General features: G+C 42.8%; 2 protein-coding genes across 2 annotated transcripts in view; one reads left to right on the top strand and one right to left on the bottom strand.

The window, feature by feature from the left end:
• tex47 (testis expressed 47) lies at positions 1-5952 on the top strand. The gene is made up of 9 exons (XM_030078354.1): positions 1-120; positions 1752-1824; positions 2536-2639; positions 2749-2813; positions 4362-4440; positions 4570-4689; positions 5068-5215; positions 5405-5464; positions 5851-5952. Exons 1-8 carry the CDS (start codon positions 1-3, stop codon positions 5440-5442), a joined length of 747 nt encoding a protein of 248 aa, XP_029934214.1. The 3' UTR covers positions 5443-5464; positions 5851-5952.
• A 1613-nt stretch (positions 5953-7565) lies between these two features.
• Positions 7566-26206, bottom strand: part of LOC115378350 (rho GTPase-activating protein 44-like) — a 64341-nt gene continuing 45700 nt past the window's right edge. The window contains exons 12-22 of the mRNA XM_030078578.1: positions 23746-23827; positions 23522-23602; positions 22247-22360; positions 21007-21098; positions 19741-19921; positions 17324-17341; positions 16220-16411; positions 14773-15291; positions 13660-13775; positions 13030-13413; positions 7566-10510 (exon numbers count right to left, since the gene is read on the bottom strand). Coding sequence (XP_029934438.1) covers positions 10353-10510; positions 13030-13413; positions 13660-13775; positions 14773-15291; positions 16220-16411; positions 17324-17341; positions 19741-19921; positions 21007-21098; positions 22247-22360; positions 23522-23602; positions 23746-23827 — 1937 coding nt within the window. The 3' untranslated portion in view covers positions 7566-10352. The remainder of the gene's footprint in view (positions 10511-13029; positions 13414-13659; positions 13776-14772; positions 15292-16219; positions 16412-17323; positions 17342-19740; positions 19922-21006; positions 21099-22246; positions 22361-23521; positions 23603-23745; positions 23828-26206) is intronic.

Genomic DNA, 26206 nt, shown 5'->3' on the forward strand with positions numbered 1-26206 from the left:
ATGGCTTCCTCCTCATCGCGGAAAGTCAAAGACGGTTCTCCAGAGTCCAGGAAAAAGACAGAGGCAGAGTCTCAGGCCAGAATATCACTTTTTGACGCGTCTTACGGGACAATCAAAGAGGTTTGTGCGGCCACTTTTTGATGCTGATAGAAATCAACTTCTCACTGAAGAACTGTGAGAGACCTGTCCGTCCCACACGAGGGGAAAATGTGAAATAAGTACCAAAAATCTTACCAAAAAAATGCCACAGCATTTTTTTTTTTTTTTTTTTTATGAAATAACATGCCATTATCCCAATATATTACAATGACACGGGGCAATAACAAACTGTGAGATGGTGTGGCTGGTACAGGCCCAGGTTGTGCATTTTGCTCACACAGCCTCCATAGACATAAACATGGGTATTAATGGAAAGCCTGAGCTGGGAACTACCAAATGTGGGTTGGTGTGACACACTGTGGCTGTATACTCACTTTATGGAAGACTTCCTGCTTTCATATTTAAATGAGAGTGGCTTTCTGAGAGAGGAGAATGTGATTAGTTGTCATAGTGACTTCCCTTTCTGACTGGCAATCTGGTGTGTGAACAAAATACTGCAGGAGCTCAGGAGGGGCTGCCCCGTACAGTGCGAGGACATGGGGTGTAAAGCTTTTTTTTTTTTTTTTTTTTTTTTTTTAGACTGCAAATCAAATCAAATGAGAAATTTAGTCTGTTAGGTTGGCACCCAGCCTCATTTAAACCTGTTGTTTGTTTGTCATGTGGGGACCCAGCCACAAATCATTGGGCGTCCTGCCTAAAACAATGCTTTTTGAAACCAGGGTTTATCTGGGCGTTTCTTTAAAGACCTGTTGCCTTGACTGCACAACTCCCTCCCCGCACCTGCCACCGTTACCTGCAAAACAGCCCTGACTTTGGACTGGCTCTATTATTTATCGTGGGTATCTGTAACTGCATCCAAGTGCAGCAGGCTTGGTTTTATAGCATCAAGGGGAACAATGGTAGGTTTCTAGGATATAGGCTTCCATAAAAGATGTAAACACTGAAAGAAGGCCACCCATCACTGGTGCCCTTGGTTCACTCACTCAGTGTTTGAGTGCATCAAAAGAGAGAGAGACAGACGGAGAAAGAGTAAGAGTAAGAGAGAGTAATGGAGGACAGCAGTTTGCAGAATTTTGTCCCGCTTAAAGTAGAGGAAGAGAAAGAGGAGGAAACTGGGACTAGTTTGTTTCACCAGCGTATGGCACAGGAGAGGCTAGTGCACTTGCAAGAAGACACGGTTTGTATGATATTTCAGATGAGAGACAAGCAAACTATTGCAAAGATGCAACTTCAATATAGTGATTAAGCGTTGATTTTATGTACTTTGAGTGTATTCTGAGATCTGTGCAGCACATTTTGTTAATAAAAAAAAACCATGATGGTGTTTTGCTGACAGGTTGTGTTGTGTGACAAATGTGTCATATAGCTGATGGCCTAGTGCTGATTCTCTGTTATGTTATGCAAAAAAATAAAAAAAAAGAAATAATGTGTCACATGTTAAAGGTTCATATGATGTCGAAATTTACCTATTTGATGACCATCCACGTGTGTTTGTGTACATACACGTATGTCCATTGTGTCACAGTGGTACAAACACCTTATCCAGCTGCAAATGTTTGTGTGAGTGAACATCACAAGTGTCATTTCTCCATATGTAACCCTGTTCTCTCACTCGGCAGGACCTGTAATGCTCTTTCTCTGTGTCTCTGCAGAGGATCCTGTTGCAGCGGCTGATAGTGATTGCACACCTCCCACAGCAACTTGCCGACAGGGCAGACCTGGGAGGTCAGTTACCTTGGAGCAGCATCATTTAAGAGCTAATAAGACTGAGAGCGTTGGCATTAGATGGCAGATTACAAGGCATCACTATTTCACAGACAAGATCCCTTCACTCTCATGAATGAGCAAAGCACTAAATGATCTGTGGAGCTGACTAATTAAACTGATCCCTTGTAGCACTTCATACCTAAGGGGTGATATGAGGGGGAATGAGGGGCAATGGTGCTCCCCTTTAATGATACATTTTTTTACACCATTTGTCACAAAAGATTTTGAGGAAGATGTATAAGGAAATATCAAGTTAATCTAGTTTTAACCTTGCTGGATGCTGCGAAATTTCCAACAGTTCCCAAGCTCTTTTCAAGCCTTTTAGAAAAACACATCCTCCATTACAAAAATGGGAGACAGTTGCTATCAGCACAACAAGACACTCTCTTGTTCTTGTATCTTGTTGAGGGTTTTTATCACTTCCACACCTCTACATGTGAATGAGTCTGCTGGGTATCTTTGTGAAAGCATTTAGGATCGTGGTGCCGTAGTGAATTGTCCCACAAAAGAACAGAACAGCGAGCTTGCAATAAAAGCACCGCCAGGAAGGACTGGCATGTGTTGAGAAAACTAGAGAGCCGGGCTTTCATCTTGCGACGGCTATTCAGCTCTTTCACTTTTTCTGTGTTCGCACGTTCCCCTAAAAGCTGATGTATTGTTTCTGCACAGCGCATTATGAAAAGCTGCAACTTCATTTGCAGAAGAGATACCGCTGGGATTTTATTACAGGCCTGCTTTTGATTTATCCATCCTGCATGCTTCATATCATTGAGGTAAGATATACAAGAAGAAAAAATCTAATCAGAGAATCTGTCTACTGCATGGCATAGACTGATGATGTGGGATCTCTTTCTCAAAGTTTGCTGTCCAACTCTCTTCTAGTCCTCCAGCGAGGTCCTGGTGTCTGTTCTGAAAGACCTTAAAGACATGCAGGAACAGCCAGAAAGGTAAAGCTACTTCCTTTTAATTAGAGATGACTAACATGTGATTTAATGTCGTACAATATGATGTGCTGTGATATGCACAACCTAAAATTACATTTATCCACTGACTCATGGAAATTCATCTTGCAGGACCAGTGCAGCAAAACTTACTTGCATCGCATCTGTGTTTGTTGTGGGTCTTTTGCTGATGTTGCCATGGTCCTAATCTCTTGAAAGGAATGCTTGCACTTAAATAGCATTTAAAGACTTTTAATGCACAGTGGCAGTCTTCAATGTTTTATTACCGCTGCTGACTAATGTATATTTCCACTGGTTGCAGACATGCCTTTTAAGATGACTCCCTACTGAGCTGCTCCCCCTAGGGCAATGTTGCTTTTGGGGCTAGGATGCAAAATGAGCCATGGACCTACAAATTTATCATTTGGGTCCCTGGCTGACAGCATGCCTTACATGTTTTCCATTTCATGATCTTACAGCAAAGCAAATGTGAATTTATTGCAAACAACACCTGCTATGTACACTTAAGCTTGTACTTCATCCACAGAATTTGAAACATTACTTCTAACTAATGCAGTTTTAGAGGTATGAGCCATCAGAAAAGTTAGTCCTTTTGTTGGTTTGTTGGTTAAGCTGGGCATGGATGTGGGGTAAAAAGTGCCACACGTGATTAACTAAAGATCAAATGAAATAAAGTCACACCGTTTTTGAGAAATAATACACTTCATTACTTTCAACAATGAAACAAAGGTTTTCAACTGTGAAACAAACTGACATTTCAGAATTCTGGTTTCAAGTTTTCAACACGTAGTGCACAGTGATGTTCAGCTCAGCCGGCTTTGCTCAATGAAACTCAGCACCACAGATCTTGAAGAGAAAATAGGCCAAAGGTTTAGTGGTTTGCCATCATCTTTCCATGCTTGGTGATGCAGAAATACTCAGCTGTCACGTGTTCATATTATATCACATCAGAGAGTGTTGGATGATTGGTGTGTGTGTGTGTGTGTGTGTGTGTGTGAGAGAGAGAGAGAGAGAGAGGATGGCTGACTACTAATCCTCCTCCACAGCTTAAGGACTGTCAGATTCCTCATGTGTCTTTGAGTGTGTTTCCTTGGCATATTGATGGATCCTCTACAACACGAGAAAATCAAACATGAATACATACTGACTACATTTATGAAAATATATTGATTTGGGTAAGTTGAGCCGTTGACCAAATTTGCCCCAAGTTTTTTACTCCACAACCTCCATTTTGGCAAAACTGCTTGACACACTTATGCCACCTCACATTTGCGATAAGTTTATGACCTCAATTTGTAGCTTTTACAGTGAATAACTAATATGTCCCAGACTTATTTATTTCCATTAGGACACAAGTTCATGATGTTTTAGTCATGATGAATTCACTTTGCATGACAAAAATCCTGGTTTGCTCATGTCCATCACTTAATCTGTGCTCACATGGTTAATTTTATGCACGGTTGCCTAGACACAGGGGGTGGCTCATTTTATCCAGTTCTGTACCATGATCAGTGACTTTACCCTCTTTCCCAGCACCTTGTTGGAAGCTCCCAAGGTTATGTTCATGGCACATAACCCTCCAGGCAGGCTGTTCCAAAAGTGGAGCTACAAGGTTGGCTTTGGTCTTCACTTCTGCTCTTTTATGTTGCTCTAATATGAAGCACATACTATGTCCTTATGATGTAAATGGATAATGCATGGATAATGTTTAATAGACACATTTTTTTTTTGTCGACTGAAGGTGCTGAAATTGCAGACCACGACAATTGGGGATGAGAGTGAAGAAGAGAGCACCGAGACTCTGGTTTGCACTGTCCTGTCGGCGCTCCGCAAGCTGAGCGAGCGCTCTGAAATATCCAAGGTGTGTTTGCATTTTGTTGTGAACACACTGTGGACGAAAAACAAAGGTTCTCAGTCATTCACGTGACATCCACATGTATTAAGACAATCCTGAAAAGAAAGGCTATCAGTATGGCTATTATGTCATTATATTGATTTCTTATCTCAGAGGATCTTTACATCAGAGCTTAAAACATTTTTGTTTTAATATTATGTGTATTATGTTTAAGTCTAACCTCTGTAATATTACCATGATCTAAGATGCAGATGAAAAAGAATCCAGCTGGACAAAGGAATTCAACTAGGATATCGTGTTTCTCCCATTCAGACAGCTGTGAAATGATCACATCAGTGTCATAAAAACATCATATTTCCTGTTCCTGTTTTAATGTATTCTCAGGCCCTTCCTGGATCAGTGCTGGATGAAGCTCCAGAGCTGATCGTCCCACAAAACGTCCTGGACCAGCTGTTGTCTCGAGGGGAGCTGCAGAGCCCACAGCAGTACCTGCAGACCTACCACTCACCCCTCAACATTGTCATGGACTCTGGTAAGAATAACCTTCTGGTGAATACTCATCTTAAAGGAACAGGTTAATGAGGGCAGTGATGCCTTTATGATGAATGTGTCCATTTCTGTGCTGCAGGAAAGACTCTAAATCTAATGACAAGAAATAAGTAAGAGCAAGAAAACTAAAGTCAAACTGTACTCTGTGTTGTCTATTCTGATTGCTCACAAGGACACGTGTTTGGCAGCAGCTGTCCAACCACAGTTTAGTTTTTTGGTCAAAAGGTCAAAGGTATGGGCTCGGTAGCATGTTTTGCCTGCCTCCTGTCACTAATCACTCCAATCATTAGCATGCATCAACTTGCTATTTAACCTGCATGATACTATCTAAAAGTTTCTCAGTGCATGAAGTAGATTGCATCATTTGTTGCATGGGCATTTTTTGACACTGATCACTGTGTGTTGGTGGGTTTATGGTTCATTTTAAGTAGTGCATCTCTCTCTCTCTCTCTCTCTCTCTCTCTCTCTCTCACACACACACACACACACAGACACACAGACACACGATTGTTAATCTTGGCAGAGGTGTGCGTGTTGGTTTGGCCGTCAAAAGTTGGCACCGTGGCTGAAATACGCCTTGAAAGTAAAAATTTAATCAAATGTGTTGTGCATTTGCAGAATGTGTTTGGCCTCTACCAAAGCACCTTGGATGGGACTGGTGAATCAGGAGAAATCAATCCTGCCGGACACGTTTATAACAACACTTGTGTAATATATCACACTGCAGGCATTTTCTTGCTTGTATTGTCTAGTCACACTGCCTTTTTTCTGTTTTGCTTTATAAACCCATATGACTCATCTACTGACTGTGTTATTGTGAATTCATTTTGTGCATCACTCATTTTTCCCTCTCACAACCAAACTGCACAATCAAAAGATTTTCAGAACAAAACCACAGAACACCCGAGTAATATATATATATATAAAAAAAACATTTTTAATAGTTTCAACATTCGGATGAGGAATTTTTCTTTTAATCTTACAGTACACAGCATGTTCCACTTGGTGACTGGAAGAGAGCATGTCCAAGAAAAGGCATTTCCTCATTACTCCACACTTTGAAGAGGGTCCACAACGTCACCACAGTTTGACACAAAGAGCCTCTAAAACCCTAACCCTAACCCTCTAGAAAGATCCTAGACCACTCTTTCCTTCCCTTTTTTTTATTTTGGCCCCCAGTATTTGGAACTTAAACTATGCAAAAAAAAAAAAAAAAGCAAAAAGAGAGATGTTTGAAAATGTACTTGCAATGGCTGCATGCACCACAGTGTAATCTACAAATTTTCACACAAGTCAAAACAAACTTGTGTATGGCACAGTTTTCCTCGCTCGGCAGGAAAGTCAAACTGTGCTTTTAGTGTGATTTTAGAGGATTTGTTCCCCAGATGTAATTTTCCTTTGTGCCTTAGATGGGTGCATGGAGTTTGAAGAGCTACAGTATTGATGAAACAAAGAAAATACATGGTGGGAACGCCTCTCAGTGCTGAAAATGTACACCATGGATGATTTGAACAAGCTGTTGGCAGCATAGATGGGGAGTTTGACGGTGATGTAAGCAGGGACATGGACTTAAAGGTCAAGGGCAGCGCTGGATTATTCTACAGGTTTGCAAAGCTTTCGTCTATTCACGTATAAAAAAATAAATACAAGCACATGTATATAGGACCAAATAGGAGACATATTTCATAGGCATGGTCAAAAAGCATGCTGCTGATTTCACACAGGACATTGTCTAATACTCCCCTCCCTCCCCCCGAAAACCTGTTCACGACACACAGTTTATCAAATCCCCCTGCACCCTCAAGAACTTGAAACTATGTCCACAACACACATAATCGCCCAGTACCAAGACCTATGAGGTGAACATCTTCGCCTATCACCAGTACATTCCACCAATTAATTTTCCAATTTTAGTGCTCAAAAGGCATGCGTACAAAAACGATAACACTGGAAACTGTCTCCGGAGTCTCTCGCCAGCTGTCTTTGTTTGACAGGATTGCTGTTAATCAAACTGCATTAGGTGAAATACTGTATGTACAAGCCTCGATGTGAAAAACAACCCGCGTCTGTACAAAACAAAAGAGCAGCGCCTTTATAACACAGAAATCCAGACGGCTCACCTCGGCACGACCAAATTGTAACAACAGCTTTTCAAAAAATTGTTTTGTAGTCTGCATTAACTTTTTCTGAAATTGTAAATAGTGATCCTAGCATTTCAGGCTGTACTGATTACACAGAATCAGTTGAAACCAAACAGATCTGATTAGTTTATGTTGTAATTATTCTCTATTAGTCCAGTTGTTCCATTCCATTGAAATCGCAATATCATGTAATTTTTTTTTTTTTTTTTTTTTTTTTTTTTTTCAGATTTGGGTTATTGCTTTGGAAAAGAGGACATAATGACCTCCATTTAAAATGAGCATTACTGTGTGGCTGCTTGTAACAAAATGGCAGTCTTGTTTTTAACTCAACAGACCGTGACATTCGGATGTCATAGATCTCTGTGCTCAGTCGGGTTGGGGAACTGAGGAGACTTTCTATCTGCTGCTGAAGAGTCAAACAAACAAGAGACAGTGATGCAGCAAGTTTCCTTGGCAGAGTTTCCCTCAAAGCTCCAGGGGGTCAGAGACTCTGCACCACAAGCACTATCAGCATTTCTAATTGAGAGGAATCTATAAAGTAGAGTTAACCTAATCCTGAACCTGTGTCAGTGCCATTTGAGCTACCATGATGCTGATAATGTGCGACGTCTACTTCATGTGGTTTTTGTGTGAATCTGGCAATATTGTTCTAGGACCAGCATATGATAATGTTAGACTGTTCATCAATATTTATATTTTTCATGTTATTATATATATTTATATTTAAATCTGTCCCCTGTTGTTATATACAGCACATGTATGTACAGAGGCTTTCGTATATTTACAATAGTCCTGTGAATAATTTCGCACTTCAAAGAAACAAATGGTAGAGCAGCGTAGCGACTTTCAGGCCTTATGTAGTGATGCACAGATGTTGTCAGGACACAAACCAAAAGGAAGGTCTTACAAATCGAGACAGGGCACGACAAGCCCACCACAAGGCAAATTACAAACTGCTGCTGTCGTAGAAAAACCTTTTAGGGTGACTTTCAAGATTTCACTTGAGCTGGATGTTTAGGGGGCCCATGCAAAACTTAAGTCTGAAAGGAAAAAAAAAGTCACTCTCAAAATAAGTCTGTTTTATTCAATTCCTGAAAAGTTTCTGGAGAAATTAGGTTTTGATGCGACAGCAGTGAAATTCTGGTCCCTCATGTTTGAATGCTTTTTAGGCATTGGCAGATAATACGACTTTTATGTGTAGTGGAATCAATCACAACTCTTCAGACCTAGTAAAAACTATTCGGAAATATATCTGTATAAATACTCTGATCAAAATAAACACATATACACATAGGCAAATTTTCTCTCACTCGCTTCCGGTTCACTAATATAGACCAAAATATCTGCATCATCATACAGTCTCTCTGTTGACTGGGAAGGTGATTGAAACTGTATTGCACACTGTCAGAAAAAAAAGGTGCACTATGGAGCCTTTTATCACTGCAGCTGCAGCTTTTCTGACAACAAGAAAGCACCTTTTTCTTCTGGGAGTGTGTCAACAGAGTTCTGGTTCTCAGTTACGATGTGACAGGATGTAATAACACGTGAGCACAAAAGCACAAAAAGACTTGTGTGTACACGCTCTCTCACACAAAACATTTCCAACGTATCACCCAATCTCCTGGCCCCGCTAAAGATAAGTCTCAAGATGCTTTTTTAAAGCTGAAACCACTGAGAGGGGCAGGTCTGGCTCGCCCCTGCACATTCCAGTCAGCTCCCCAGCGTATAACATCTGAATTATTCTGGTTCTATTCCACTGAAAAAATCCCAAGCAGCTTTGCTTGCTGCCAAAATAAGTATATGTAAGAATATTTTCATTTTTGTACAAATCGGCCTGCTAGCCCTTTTGCATTTGCAAAAGCCATTGCCTGATGTGCAGGTGCCTTTCCAGTTTTTAATGCTATTCCATATATTTTATAGCTCCCAGATAAGAATAAGTACATTCTATATGGAGGAACTGGTATGTTTATAGCTCTACTGTAGTTACAAAATATGATTTATGTTATTCATTTCATATACTCTGAAAATGTACAGTATAAACAATAAATATTCAGTGATTGATATCCTGATTGAATACCATGTAAATATACTAGTGAAAACTGTGATTGGGCGTTTAACTTCTTTGCAACCTGGTAGTATTTCTTAAAGAATCTCTAAAACATGCATTCTCATTTATGCTCAACACCTAGAGTGCAACATCATACAGTACAATTACCAAACACATCACACACTGACCAAATACAACACACACGTTCCAAAACACATTGCATACTGGCACACTCACAGTGAACGCTCAGTTGGGACAGGAATTCGGGGGTTGTTGCCACCACGTGCCACAGAGAGGCATCCGAACTGGCACCCCTGAGGAATGAAGCAGGAACTCGAGATGGCATCACAGGGAGAGAGACAGTGAGAGAAAGAAGAAAGCGTACGTATTGGCCAGACAGACGTACAGTACATTTTGTACTTCATTCCATAATTCACTCACAAGAAGCAGCAAAGAGCACTCGTTCCTCCCAGCAGCCTGTTTCCAGTCTTGTATGAGAAGTTAAAGGCAATATTGCAAGTGAATCAAATAAGGCAAACATAACACATACAAAATAATAATAAAAAAAAAAATCCTAAAAATCAATGCACCACAGATCAAATCAAATGATCCAGTCAACATAAAATATCAAATTATGTCTAATCAAAAGCCCCCTCGTGACATTGTCTCAAAACATCTAACAGAATCCTGGACGTGACCATGAATATGGATGTTTCTAATTATTTCTGAATTCAACTTTTTTTTTTTCCCTTTTCTAGAAGGGTGAGTCAGCCCCTAAGAAATGAAGTATATACTTTAGGGGTAAAAATGAGATCCGGAGTGACGGTAAAAGAAGCTGAGAGGTGAGGGGTGAGTAAGTGAGTCTGGGGTTTGAGTGGGACGGTGCAGCAGGAGCGTTGTGCTGTGTCAGAGGGGTCGGGAACTCGGTGGCGTCATAGCACTGTGCTCTCAGACTCGTCCTCCGACTCGGCCTTGTTGTTGGTCGACTCAAGCACCGCCACTGAGTTCCTGAAGGGGGCGATGTAGGGCACATCAAAAATACCGTCCAGTTCCACGTTAATGATGGGGATGTCCAAGTTGCAGAGAGAGTCTGGCAGAGCGGAAACAAACAGTCGATAAGCAGAAATAAGAGAGAGAAACCAGAGGGAAAAAGTTAAATGTTAATTAGGGGGGGAAAAATATAGGTGGCAAGTGAGACAGATCATTCCAGATGTGGCTTCATCGATGTGGAATCACGTTACACACAGCATGTGGGTCATCAGAAGTCCAGACCATAGTAATGGTATGAAGAAAAACAAAATACTATGGTATGCACCTATCTTCAAACACGATCAGAAAACAGTTCAAATCACAGAACACCTAATGATCAATAAATAGTATCAAATCACAGTGTAAATACTATTAAAGAACAGGGGTGTAATGATTCATTCATTGCATCGATGCATTGATTATAAAATTTGTCATTTCAACTGCATCGATCTGCTAAAAGAAATAAACAGAATGAATCGCTCTGACTTCAGCATGAATCAATATGAAATGCTTTGAATCAATTCAATTAGGATTCCTTAAAACAAAAAACAACAAAAACTACTGTGGTGATCTAACAGAATACTATGAAAAACTATTTTTCTTTTTTTGGAGAGACTCAATTTGTAATGTCAGTGGTACAATTCTGTGTTTTTAGCCATAATATTATAATTACTAATAAACATGCAATAATGTACAGCTATCCTTTTACTTAGGAAATGTAGGGAAAAATCAGACAACATAATTACTTTAAACTGAAACGGCACCAAATGAATTGCCAATTGCACTGAATCAAAGCCAAAGATTCACCCCCCCTATCAAAAACCCATAACAGCAAGATCACTGCACTTAGCTGCACTCAATAATACCTCGAGCTCAGTTTCATATTTGTATCCTAAGATCTTTTTCTTTGGCCTCTGTGAGAATGATGACATCCACCATGTAACAAGTGTGATGGACAACAACTGGACACACTGGACAAACAGCGAGTGTGTTCACTGAGGAACAGCAGTGGGGAGCAAGGCAGAACATCATGGGGTGGAGTGTGTGTGCGTGTGTGAGAGGGTGGGCAATGACTGTGTAAGCCAGGGGGCAACTGGAAAAGGGCAAAATGTGGGTGGGGGCACTGGGGCAGAAAAGGTTGGAGTTTGTCTGGGGAGCAAAATGCAATCGGCCCTGGCCTGTTTGGAGTGGACGGTCCATTAGACATGCCCACGTAAGCCATGCATCGCATCAGTCTCAGCCACCATGCACAGGCCAGCAAAATGGGTTAGTGGTGGACTGAACACAGCAGCTATATATAGGTATATACATAATCAAAAGTCATGTATACAGGTATATATATTTAAAGAGTGGCTCTTGGGTGAGGTTGCCAAAGAGCAGTGACTATGAATTGGTTTCTTTGTCTCCTTGGCTGATAATCGGCCATAAGCAGGGACATTGTAAAACCAATCCAAAATCTGCATCTGTCGGCAGCTTCACCCTGTCGTGAGCGTGCGAGCCGGCTGGACGTTTGGCCAATGTGGCGGAGGGATTGGTGGGGTGGAGAGGTGAGGCTTCAGCACGGGAACTCCTGCTTACCCTAAAAGTCCCTCTCACAAATAGAATGACACTGAACCTCTCGCCTCATACCGCTGTAAGTGAGACAACAACAGTAGTCGACAAGAGGGCACAAATAGAGGAAAACAGAATCAGAGATAGATGTTAGAACCTGACAGTGATGTACACTGCATAAAATCTCCATCTTAACCAGTCATTTAGTCTCAAAGTTAGTCATAAAATCATGTTTTTTAATAGAAGTGAAAAAATCTGCCAGTGGAATGAGGTAACCCCGCTTGCTGCTGATGCTGATAAACTTTTTCCAGAATTTCCTGAATCAAGTGTCATTTTCCTAATCATAGCAGGCTGATCTGCCTTACCCTGTCTTTTTTCACTGTATTTATATTCGTTCCCAGAAAAATCCTGAAACAAGTGAAACCGCATTAGAAACAAGTGGGATTATCCCACTGGCAGATTTACTGCCAGTGGGATAACAATTAGCCTAAATCACTGGTTAACTTGGATTTTTTTTTTTTTTTTTTTTTTTTGCAGTGTAGTGGTAAATAAAAAAGTAGATAAATTATGAACTCCAACAACAGCCAACACACACAAAATATACATATGTATAGTGTCTAGGTTTTATATTTCTTGAAAATGTCCTATTTTCATGTAATTCCAATCAGCTTGATACTGTTTATTGTAATTTTAAAAAATATACTATATGAACTATTCCAAGCTCCCCTTCACCCTCCACTACATCCATGAAACCTAATATGCATTTTGATAATATGAATTTAAACTGAATTTCTTTCTGTTAAAGGTTTAAAAAATCTGCATTAGCTACTTAAGGCATTACTGCAGGAGCCAATCTGACTCTGATAACGTGGCACTCAACAGGAAACTGAAAGTGTAAATGAATTTGTGACGCTCACATAACTCCACTACTCTGCTCTCCTCTGAGCAGCAGCACATATCCCTATGTTGTATAATGTGATGTAATTAGCAATTAGCAATTAGGAGGAGCAGCCCTGCGTAACGCCTTACCTGTGGACATGCTCTCCCCAGGAGAGAGTCCATCCAGCAGACCAGAGGAATGCTCCAGAGCCTGGGGACTGGTGCCCGGTGTGGTGGGGGGCTGGGGAGGAGGCAAGCTGGGCCTCTGCCGGGGCGGCTTGGGCGTTGGCCTGGCCTTGGTGAGAGTCCCGGCCAGCGAGGGTGGGGAGGAGAGGGACGGGGTGGTAGCCATCTGAGCCTGTCCCGGGGAGCCGATTGTGGCGTATCCCTGGGGGTAGCTGAAGCCGTATGGGGAGGGCGTGCTGGGAGGAGTGGGCGAAAGGCTGACGGGAGACGGCTGACCTGTCGACTGGTCGGACATGGCCCCTGTCTGACAGTAAGGCCCTTTAGGTGGGATGGGGGCCAGCTTCTTTGCTGTGGAGAGAGCAGCATAAATGCAAAAGCATCAAAGTGTGGTGAGGATGAAAGTGTCATGCTGCCATGTTTCTCTGTTTGACTGTCTGTGTTCACCTCCTGGATGAGTGTGACACCCTGGCGGCAGGTGGTTAGGTCAGAGCCTGTCCATAGTGGTGGCTGATGTTTTGGACAGTAATGAGACCACACACACACACACACACACACACACACACACACACACACACACACACACACACATCTCACCTCTTCTCAGGGTGTGTGGGCTGTGCTCTGAGTGCTGTGACTGTCCACTAGAGGCTGCTGTTCCCTGGATTCCTTTCTGTCCAATCACTGGAGACAGCTCCTTGTTCTTTAGCGTACTGGTGAAGGAGGAAAATACACATAAATAACAAGTTGCCCCCTGTGTGTGTCCACCCTGGTTCTGTAAATCTCTGGACATCTTAAAAACAATATGAGAGCACCCATAGTTCAATGTCAAATTGCCTGAGTGACCGCTGTTGCAGACAGACGTATGATCTACATTGCAGTGCAGCAGAAGCAGATCAAAAATCCCAAGTATACTCTGCAGGCTAAGAGGATTTTTTTTTTCTTTTATAGCATAGTGCAGCCAGAATGCCAATGGGAGGAGGGCTTGAAGGTCAAAACATAACCAGTTTAAAGTGGAGTCTGACTGACAGTCCCCAGCTCCAAATGGCCCCGCCCACTGCCAGCAGATGAGACATGGATGGATGACTGAGACTGCAGGGTGTAGAGCAATGCAGATGAGGATCATTAGGCTTTTTTCCAATATAAAAAAATGATACAGAACTGGCTGATGAGTAATTTTGCTTTCCATGTTGTTTCATGTCAAAATATATCACTGAGTTGTTTTCATATTCAAGGTCTGATCTTACAATCTACCACTGAGGGCTAACTGGGCCCAGTGGAATGACTCATTAACGCCCACTTTTATAATGGCATTCACTGAAAGCTTTGAATGTCCTTTGTTGCCTGGCAACCAGCTCCAGAATATCCTGGCAACATGGAAAGTTATGGATCGTATATGTGGCTGGAAAATTAAAGATGGGATTGATAATGAAACTCTACTGTAGACATCGCGGCTTCTGAAGAGCATTCATTTCCATGATGGAAGGATATTGCCTTGACAGATACATGTAGGGCAAACCCTACAGGAAATAAAGAAAATAAGGTGTCACGGCTGGGAGCAGCTCTAACTCAACCCTCCATCTTTCTCGTCGTGACCCTCTCATGCCTCACTGGGGCCTCTCTGCATGTGTGTCTGCGTGTTTGTGTGTTTACTGTGTTGGAGGACTGAGTACGAGCTCAAGGCGTTAACAAGCAGGGATCTGTATTTACCTAGTCAGCTTGGCTCCTCTCTCTCGGTTACAGGCACAGGCTGCCCATGGAGGGGGAGCAGAGAGGGGGGTGTTGGGGGGGTGGGGGGAGCCCAGGAACGGTTCATGGCGAGTAAGAACGAGGGGGGGCTTGATATAAATGGTGGAGGCATTCGTTTCGGACGGGGGCGCATGCGGAGCGTCGGACAAGGAGGCCTGTTTGGGCAAGTGCAAGGAGTTGGGCTTGGGGTTTGAGTTGATGTCGAGCTGCTGAGGGGAGGGGCACAGGGGAGGGAGAGGGGGAGGGCTGTAGCCAGACCAGCGGGGGGGAGGGGACGGACCAGGAGGCACGGACTCGGGACCAGGAGCGACAGGTCGCGTACCCGGAGGTGCTCGGGTAAAGAAGTGGTGGTGAGGGAGCGGGTAGGAAAAGGAGGAGGAGAAAGATGAGGAAGATGGGTAAGGGGGAGGGGGCCTCTCCTCCTCAGGGGAGGGGTAGGCATAACAGGAGTCCGACCAATTGGAGGACGTATCATCCGAGCTGCAATGATAAAAATATCATGGGAAATTGAACGGATCTTCAGAGGTTGAAATGATATAATCATCAGTATTTACAGTTATGAAAAGTAGAAAGGGATATACTGATTTGAGACTGTGAGTTTGTTCTATTGTGAAAGAGTAAACAGGCGCATTTTAACTTTTACACTGTTGTATTAGGATAGGGAAGTACTGGCTTGAGGGGGAAAAGCACAAATGGGGAAAAAGAAACAAAGTAAGAAAAGAAAAGAATAGGTACTCATGAAATTGAAAAAAAAAAAAAAAATTCTAGACTTTCCCAGTACATTTGTGTGACACAAGAATGAAATAAAAACAGAAATGTCAGCCTTATCCATTGCAGTGCCTTGTGACAATGGATTTTTATGCTGTTGATAACTAAAGGCAAAAAACATGAAAGACATGCACATGCAGCATTTAGGCACCTCTAACGAACTTGTCTAAGCTTATTCTACTGTCTATCACCCTTTGTGGCATGAAGCCCAACCTGGAAACCAAAAAAATCTTAACAGTGAACCACTTCAAAATCAAACCACCAGAGTGGCAGATGATATGAAACCACCCAAGCAGAAAATTAACTGAGAGCAACACTACAAACGACGCTATAAATCTAACGATGAGGAATGACATAACACCAAGAACTTAAAGAACGATCACAAAAGTTAACGCATTTTGAAACGACATGCTGCAATAGATGTGAGTGGATGACAGCTTCGTACGGGTGCTGGCGGGGTGTTACAGACAAGAAAACGGGGGCGGGCGGGCGGGGGATAAGAGCAGACATCGCTGTTCTGGTGTCAATTGCAGGGCGCAGCACTGTGAGGAGCAGCACATGGGGGGGGGGGCTGGTGGTGGTGGTGGTGGTGGGGGAGGCAGCGGGGCGACAGGAGGATGGGGGCGCACAACAGCCTTACCTTGCTCGGTCGCTGCTAGTGGGAGGAGGGGTGGGGGAGGGGGATGTGGAGAAATCCCCAGGCTGCTCAGGGATGAGCGCGTCAGAGGGCGGGGCGGGGGGTTGCACGCTCGGTGGCGTGGAGGAGGTTTTACGCGAAGAAGACGAGCCCCTGCGTGACACCCAAGAAGTGTCCATCACCCTGACACCCATGCTGCAGTGGGACAGAGATGCACAGCCGATCAAATGGAGGTAGGGATGTGCAAGGGGGTCAGGGGGATCAGATTTCCACACCCTGAACCCGGGCGTGAAGTCGCCCCTCGTAACCTGGATCACCTTCCTCTGTTTGTCTTCACCATTAGCACTTAAGAAAAACCCGAGATCAGCGTCTCGGGGCAACGACGCCCTACTCCATCCACGGACTGCAGCGTGGTTGCACTTGAACAGAGACATGTCACTGATACAGTGTCTTGTTTACATGCACAACTTCCTTTTTCCATGACAGATGTGTTTTTTTTTTTTTTTTTTTTTTTTTTCAAGGCATGTTCATGTATTCCCTTTGGAAAAAGTTTATGTCTGATGAAACTAGAATGCTTGGTTTCAGTGTTTGGAAACTGCAAACACAAGAATAGTCACGATGGAATGAGCAAGAGTTAAGAAACATGTCATGGCTCCACTGACTTTCATCGATTCCGCATTAAAATAGTGACTAACAAAGCAAAGAACTGGTTTGTGTTGTATGAGAATTACAGGAATTTTCCGTTACTGTGGAGATGGCTGGGATTCTAAAGCAACAAGAGACTACTGTATTCACAGGTTGATGTTTGCTTTGGTCAAAACAAGTCTATCCAGTGCCAGACACTGCAAAGATGCTACTTAAGTAAACACAAGAGAAAGGCCTGCTTTGTTCATGTCAACCATTTGGCAATACTCTGTCACCCCACTCTGTTGGAGACATTGAACTATAGGAGTCCAAGTGTGTCACTTGAAGTAGACCTGACTGGAACATTAAACAGACAACATGACAAATGAGAAGACAGTTCCTTTCAACGTGCATCTGAGGGGGAAAAAGGACGATGAACAGACCAGTAAGAAGACTGTGAGAGGAAAAGGATCAATACAGTACCTTTGTATCTTCCTAATGCTGCGTTGTTAAAAACAGAGACAAACACATTGAGGACAGGAGTTAAGATCATGGGAGAGAGACTGTCCTAGCTCATCCACAGCACCATTATCAAAGCGGCGGTGGGAATTTGGCAAGCCACAGGTTTGAGACACAAGCCAAAATGGCGGAGCAGCAGGGGGGCATGGGAAGGCTGGCGTGGCGGGGGGTGACAAGGGATGCAGGTCATGCTGAGAGTAATGAGGAGAGGGATTTGAGGTGTGAAATATGCCTTCCCTCAGGTGCTGCAACCACGTCGAACCCAGAGAGCAAATTATTGCTCTATTTAGTGCTAATTAGGTCAAAGTTTCCCTGATGGATACAGGAAAATCCCTCCTCATATCACAGATACAGGAGGGACATCTTGCAGCTTGGTCAGGGTGACAGACATAGTTGCAGTGTTGAGACACATTTCACTTGCTGAGGTCATACGTCATGCAGAAAATTTGGAATTTACATTAGACCTGGAATATCAATTTTAAAGAAAGAAACAGACAGTCAAGAGTCTTTAAAGTGCTATCACGTTACCCAAAGACTGGTATAGCATGCAAAATATAATGGTACTTTATGAGCCACTTGATATTGGTAAGGGTTATCACATGCTACGAGAAATCTTAGATTAACTGAGCACCTAAGTTGCTGGTCAAATCATTTTTTTCCTGAAAAAACTCTTCTGAGAGAATCTCTAATAAAAAAAAAAAAAAAAAAAAAAAATACACTGTGTACCTCTTTAGTCTGTATGTACAGCATGGCTTGTATTACTCAGTCCAGGCTACCCCAAACTTTTCCTCACTGCCCAGGCTAATAGAAAGGGTAACTATATGTTCTTCGACCAGACTGTCTGGGTACAGGGAATGTTTGATACAACACTTTCATTTTTCTCAGTGCTCAAAAATCAGTAGCTGTCAACTTGCAATTACACAAGTTAGATTCAAGACAAAGCATAAATCAATACAGTTTGAATCTAATTTCCCTTTATTTCTGAGTGTGCTCTCCAAAGTAAGAGTGAGAGAGTGGTGCTGTCTATGGGTCCCCAGAGCAGCCAGTTTTGGTGGTTGATCATTCATCAACAACTGAAATGCATGTGCACAAAAAAATATAAATATTAATTTAATAGAAATATTACATTGAGTTTCAACCATGTATTGAACCAACTCTAATCTACCCAAAACAGTAAAATAGCTTCTGTCACAAAGCGGGGAAGACTGTCCGACCTGAGCCGGCCAGCTCTGAAGAGGTGTGTGTTTCTAATGAAAGACGAGCTCTATTGATCAGACCCAACACAGGCTCAGCCCAGGTTTAATTAGCAAGGCTTCTGCGGTCCCAGGGCTGCAGGGCTCAGACTACCAGCAGGGCCTGATAAGACTAAGGTGTATTAAAGTATTAGAAACAGCGAGAGAGAGAGGAGGGAGGGACAGAGAGAGGAAGAGAGAGGGACAGAGAGAGAAAGAGAGAGAGCTAGAACGACTGACTTTCTACTAATCCTCCTCCGCGGCTTAAGGATTGTCAGATTCCTCATTTCACAGACTAAACTTCATCTCTGTGTGCCATTCTCTTTGTCATGCTCCTCTCTCTCTCTCTCTCTCTCTCTCTCTCCCTCTCCCTATCAGTCTTCCTCAGTCGGCATGGAAAGCTGGGAGGCAGGTAGATAAAGAGCAATGCGATATCCTCTCTGTTCCTGTGATAGGGAGACTGAACTCTTCACTGAGTTCACTCCTCACATGAGACTGTCATGATCAGCGGGGAATTCTTTCACACTTCAAACGCCGCTCATGGACCTGACCCTGCCAAAAAGTACTCATCTGGAAACTTTGTGTCTTTTATTGCCCTTCAAACTTGTCATGTCAGCCCAACTTTCTTTAACAAAAAAAAAAAAAAACAACCCTAAAGCATACTTAAAATGCTGAATGGAGGAATAAGGGCATCACAGAGGCAGGGAAGTTGACAAGCAGGGTTATTGATTACTTCAGAGTTAGGGTGGCATGATTGACAGCGAGACGGTTTAGGTGAAAGGGCTGATGTCGGGGAGGGTGGACACACACACAAGGTTGAGAGGGTTACTTTTAATATGTATTCCATTACAGATTACTGAATGCATGCTCGAAAAAGTAATCTGTAATGTACTCCGTTACATTTTGTTTCACGTTCATTTCCAGACTGCCTGCTGTTTACTGTCACTAGATGTTATTAAACTTTCATGACAGCAGATGAGAGCTAGTCAGAGAGGGGTCGATGCAACGTTAGTGTTAACTCAGTCCGCATGCACCCTAACCCTGACATCACAGCTGTGAGAGGAAGTGATGACTAAATCGAACCTAAATGAGTCAAAAATGTAATGTGTGTCCACTGCCCTGGTGCCGGCAGGCAGAGGTGGATCGTACCCGTCTTTCTTATAAAACTCCAGCATCATGTTGTCTGTGGCGACGCTGAGCGGACGTCGGCTCTGGTCGCTCTGCTTGCGGTCCGACTGATCCATGTCTGGAGACGGCATCGAGCTGTAGTTGGCGTTGTGGTTGGTGTGGACGGGACTTCCGTAGTTCCCTGTGACGTTAAACTCGATCTCTGGAAGAGTGGGAAGACAAGGGTGAGATGTAGGGCTGAGTGATATATCGATATTATATTGATATTGTAATATGAGACTAGATATTTTCTGGGACTTTGGATTTTGTAATATCATAATATGGTATAGGGAATGTCTTAATGGCTGGTCATTATAGTATATTCACGTTACTATGATTATTTATCAAAAATCTCTTGTGTGTAAATATGAAAACACCAACAGTCATCCTTACAATATCATCATAATATCAATAGGTGTCTGGTCAGAAATATTGCAATGTTTGCCTTAGTTTATATCGCCCATGGTGGTGCTGTAGCAATGTATTAACTCGTTAAATCATGTATAAATCGTTATATTCAAGTTATTCTCTATGGCAAAAAAAAGAGTCATATTATATCATTTTAAGTGTTGGTATGTTTCACTAAAGTTAAGTCAAGTCAGTTCAAGTCCGTTTTATTTGTATAGTCCAATATCACAAATTACAAATTTGCCTCAAGGAGCTTTACAGCAATACAGCCGTCACATTGGATAAGAAACAACTCATTTAAAAACACTTTAATGAAACATCAGGGAGAGAGCAAGCTGACACTTGCATTTACTAACTATTTGCTAACTATTTGCATTTACTTTACTAACAGATCCAATTTTACAAAATGTCTACTGTAATGTACACATAGTTTTAAATAAGGCCCGTTTAAATGAGGCGTTTTGGAGGATTGACCTCATTGCTTTCACAGTTTGAATAAATCTCATTTGTGAATGCCTGAGAGTCTTCCGATCTGCTCAGTTCATGTTCAGTTCAAGCCTCAGTCCTTTCCCATTGCTAATTCCTAATTGATGGAGGGAGTCAAATGCAAAAGATATGGTTCCTGGTTTCAAATTATCCTCTGTCTCACTCCAGAAACATATAACTTTAAAGTTTTTTATGAGTTCATCTCCAAGCATGGCTTAACATTTCCATTTTAAATTACTAAAAAGGAACATGTAGTGATGTGAGGGGATGGAAACAACGCAGTATCAACCCTCTTAATGGATGAGAGACAAGTTGTGTCTGACAGGGAGTGGATGGAAAACCCCCCCTCCTCACCTCCAGGGAAGAACCAGTCGGCGTGCTGGATGATGGGCTCAATGATGCCAACGATCTGCAGGGAAACCGTCGTCATCATCTCTGTGATGTTGCTGCGGCGAGGGCGACGGAAAGGACAGAGAGAGTTATTGGGAGGGACAGACAGTCAAAGTGGCCGGCTGGATCATAACAGTTTAAGCTCAGGCAATGCGTAATACATTTTCACAACATTACAGAAGCATTAAAATGAGAAAATTAAAACCCATTTCAAAAAAGCAGGCTATTAAAATACTAATTAAAAGTTAGGGGAGTGATAAAGACTTTGTAAGATTTACACAGAGATTAGCGATTCGTCCTTCACCCTTCCCCGGCTGCTTTGTCATCATCATGCATATCTAATGAGAATCGCTTCATGGAGTTGTGTTGAACTGTCCACAGGAGGGCAGAGGTCCCCTGGAGCCCCGTTTCTACTGCCCACCACTTTTTTTTTTCCTTTTTTTTGGTTTTAGCCTTTGTAGCACTTAAGCGCCCTGAGCACTAAAACATGCACAGCTCTTAGTGGAATCAATCAGGATCATTCAGTGAAAAAAACAAAGTGAAGACAGGGCTGCAGAGAGAGGTTCCCACTGGACAGAGGATGCATTCAGCCTGACTTCTAGATCCAATAATAAAAAGTCAATGCATGAAAACCATATTTTCCACAAAACTGAGTGTCTAGGTGTCTTGGCTGAATATTTTGCTGGTCCCCTACTGAGGGAACGAGGGGTAATATGAGGATAGTAAGTCGCAGTGTGCACCTGGTGTGCCCTAATAAAATGTGCATGTAGGAGAAATCATTTGAAAGGCTATATAACATTAGAGACAGGCGAATATATCATAGACCTAAATACATTTCTTTTTTTAACGCCTTCTATCTAGACAGGAGTTTCGTACATCTATTTTTTAGGGGCTGTTACTCTGACCCCTGCACCCCTAACTGTAGATTACCTGTAAAGCTGGCATGAATCCAAGCTTTTGCAATGATTTTAAATGGCACTCAATATGAATAATGACTAAACCGACCCATGAACATGCACAAGGCACTTTTAATGTGGAAATGTTGAAAAGCCATTATTGTCAGGCTTGGGAAACCACAGAACTGAAGGTCCTTTTCACTTCTTAACAATGGCTTTCTTTGCTGTCATTAAAATAGAATCTACCTTTGATGAGTGTGGTTTTTTGTAGTTGTGGAAAAATAAAACAAAAATCACAAGTGTCCTACCCATCGTTGTGTGTCCACAGCAGGTTGGGGCCCAGGACAATAGCAATGTTTCCAGGGGTCATTTTATTTGCATCCTGGTACTCAGTCAGTTTGGCAAGGAATTTGATCAAGTACCTGTTAAAATGAACACAGATAGAGAGATAAATCAATTAATGAACACATTCAAACTAGTTGGAGTGAGTTAGATGATGGAACTGTAGCCACTGAATACTTTTTTGAATACTTTTAGCCTTCCATCTATCACAGTCATCTGCACACCAATGAAGGTATAGGAAGATCTGGCACAAATTAACGTCTTAAACAACTCTCATTTTTTTTTTGTTTTTTTTTAATTCCAGGAATTCAGGTTTCTATGCCAAACTAATACAAAATGGCACCAATAGGAACTGAACCACTGGACACACAGAAGTGCAAATGGTATTGAACATCTTATCTCAGTCTGGGTAAGTTGGAAAAAAGGGTATTTTGCCCAGAACACTGGATTATTCCTTTAAGAGAGAAAGAGAGTGTGCCTAAACAACACTTGTCTTTGGTTGGCAGTGCTTAGCCAAATCACATCATTATCGCAAACTATGACAATTTCTCGATGTGTTTGTAGGGGCTCTAAGTCGGAAAATTGGGCTAGTGGGTTTCTGTGGCTCTTAGAGAGCAGCACAGTTGAATGATTCATCCTGAGTTCAGCTATAGTTGAGTGAACATCAGGCAGCTCGTTCCAGCGAGCAGCGATCATCGGGACAGGTCTGACAGGTCTTCACAGAGGAGGACTGTCTAAAAATAAGCCCTATTTGTGCGATTCAATGATGGCATTGACAAGTGCTGCAGTATCTCGCTTTTTGGGTTTCTGTTTTATCTGTCTCTCTCTCTCTATCTTACCCTGGCTTTCCTTATACCCCCATCCCCCCTCCCTTCTGATCTTAAGACAAGCCCCTCAACAAATACCCCAGGCTTGCCTTAATCCAGCAGCAAACAGGGAAACACATAAGCTAAGGCCCTTTTCTCAGCACCCTTTCACGCAGAAGTCAATCATCTTCTGTCAGTTGTCGATTAAAAGCACATGATTCCAGCCTCGTGGAAGCCAGGATTGCTTTTTTCTCCGGTTCAGTGCCGCCGCTGATTTGAGGGAGCAAAGAGGCACGGAGAAGGTGAAAGGTGACTGAAAATGAAATCAAAAGGCAAGCTGCGTTGCAGAGCGAAGTGAAGGTAGGAGAGAAGGAGAGAGGGCGGGATGGAAGAGGAGAGGGTAACAAAGAGAGAGACAGAGGAGCGGTGACTCACTTGAAGTTGTTGCTGTTGGCTGGGGGTAGCTTCTCGCAGGCAGACAGCAGAGCCTGCAGTCTCTTGTCCTGGTCTTGAATGCTGCAGGACAGACAACACACCAGTTTCACAAGTGTAACAAAAAGTGCAAAGAATAGGACGATTTATGTTTCGAGGACAAGCCCACCACACCAGTGATCTAATGACAAATGCAGTGATTTGCATTATTTTTAAAAGATGCTGACTTGGAAGCCTGGATCCATTCATTGTACAGTTCAAAGGTCATCAACGGCTCTGGCAGCTCCCGAAGATAGGACTTCAAAGCGCCTGGCAAAGAGATCAGAGAGGAACAATGATTAACACGTGAATTTGTATGTTTGTATGTTTGCCTGTGCACATACAGTACACACGCACGCATATGTGCATGTGAGCAGGAGACAGATGGAGGCAGAGAAAAGAAGCAGATATTTTCTGAAAGTTCTTCTGGATCAGACTAAGCATCAGGAGTAACCGCCTGCGACCTTGTTAGTGCCTCAACAGCTCAGTGCAGAATGAACTGAATAAAATATATGATGTTTGATTCATCCCTTTGGCTTTTATTGTAGATTTAATTTTTTTTTATCGCTACGGGAAGAACAAAGAGCTGCAGGAGTTGAGCTCACTGGACTGGCACAGGCATGAGAGCAGCCTACGGTGTCTACGGAGTACGACTGGCAGACCTCGGTCAAATTGTATTTGCAAATAACTGCAATGTTTTTTAATGAGCTGGCAATGAAAGGCAAAAGATGAGAGGTGTCAGCTACACTAGGACAATTCAGAAACTGTCAAACACTCCTCCTTCATTACATCGTCCTCTGTGGCAGGCTCTGGCACGACAAGCGGGTTAAAACAAACACTGAAAATTATTTGCAAACACCATCTGACCCAGGACTAATGGGTGACAGTGTAATTTTCCAGTGCTGATGAAGGAGGCTACAGTTGGCTAGGCTCCTGTGACTGTTCTGACTTTTCCTCCTCTCTCTCTGGTCTGCTCCGTTCACTTCCCCCAGGGATGCGTGGGATGGATGACAAACAAGGGAGTGAGGGCATCCCTCACTAGTAGACAGCTCGGAGGCTGGGAGCACTCCTGCTGTTGTGTGTGTGTGTGTGTCTCTGTGCACTTCTCTGTATCAATGTGTGTACAGGCATGTTCTGAGTGGCTGGGCTAAACAAACACATCAGATGCAAAGGATTACATCGCTGCCACAGAGGGTGCATCTCTAATTAGCTATGTTTAGAGAAGGGCGTGCTGTTGTTGACTTGGCTGCGATGCGTTTAGATGGGCTGATGTGGAAAATGGAGCTGTACTGAACACACACCCCCCCACCATCACCACCACCACCACCACCACCACCACCTCAACACTTCTCCGCACACACTCCCCCGCCCTGGAGGGAACAGCTCAGAAATTAGATTTGCTGATAGCGCTGGCTCTGAATCAGTGACTCTCACCCTGTTTAATAAGGGATCATTAGAGAGGAATATGACCTCGAAAAGGCTTCATCTCTGTGGTGTCTTCGCATGCTCCATGCCCACAGTTGATTGACCGAATTTGTTTTGATCTTTAATAAAAGGAACATATTGTCATCGTTGGGTGGAAACCTTGTAACTCTTAATTCTGTTGATTTTCATATGTAGTTATCTACGGGATTAGACGAATGTACAACCCTTGAGATCATGAAATCTTTTTGAAACCAGTTACATTAACTCAAACACGCATGCGCATCAAGCTAAAAGAGACAAGGCTGTTTTTCTCAGCTCCTGAAAAGCTGACATTTTGATACAAGGTTTTCATCAGACAGCAGAGATACGCAGCGGTCGGCTCCAGTGGAGACAAACAACACACAGATATGGAAACTTAACAGCCAAAACGATCAATGGGAGCATCATAACAGCTTGAAAGCTTTTTTTTTTTTTAATGGTCTGACAGAGGCTCCCGTTTAAAGTCAGCTCTGACAGCAACAAAGAAAACAAACAAGAATGCAGTCTCATTTCATCCACTTATTTTCCTCAGTAGCTTATGCAGAAGCTGAAGAATATTATCCCCATTTATCCCCGTTATCTTTGGAATTTGTCACTAGACTTCTTGGGATCGTTTATTATATTAAATATACAGCATGTATGCAGTGACACTACATACGGAAACGGAGAAAAAACCTCCTGCATGGTTTGCTTCTCTTGCTAATGGCTCTGGTGTAGCAGCAGGAGGAGCAGACACACAGCCAACCTAATCATGCCCAATCTAATCTTCAGAATCTTATCTGTGGCTCTTACATAAGGCAGACAATTAACCTTTGGCCAAGCCTTCATTGCTGAGGCTGACAGATGACAGTAGGTGTCCATATTTCAGAATCAGTAATTTCCTCGGGAGGATCCAGCACTATTAGTAAAAATGACAAAGAAATTCAAATGGGAATATGGCAGAGAAAACGACTAGAGGGTTTTTTGTTTTTTTTTTAATTTGAGGGGTGGCAACTGCCCACGCCATTTGGCTGCTGAGTCCCGACCTTGATTCCCAAGACTGATCCCCCACCCGCTAATTTGGACAGGGAGGGGGGTGGGGATGGGAGGGCAGATGTCTCAATTACACATGAGGAAGGGTGTGTGCCAGGAATTTATGGAAATGAGATTCCTAACGAGCGATGAGGGCTACAGTAACTCACAACT

The sequence above is a fragment of the Myripristis murdjan genome, chromosome 19 (genome assembly GCF_902150065.1).
Source record: "Myripristis murdjan chromosome 19, fMyrMur1.1, whole genome shotgun sequence".
NCBI lineage: Eukaryota > Metazoa > Chordata > Actinopteri > Holocentriformes > Holocentridae > Myripristis > Myripristis murdjan.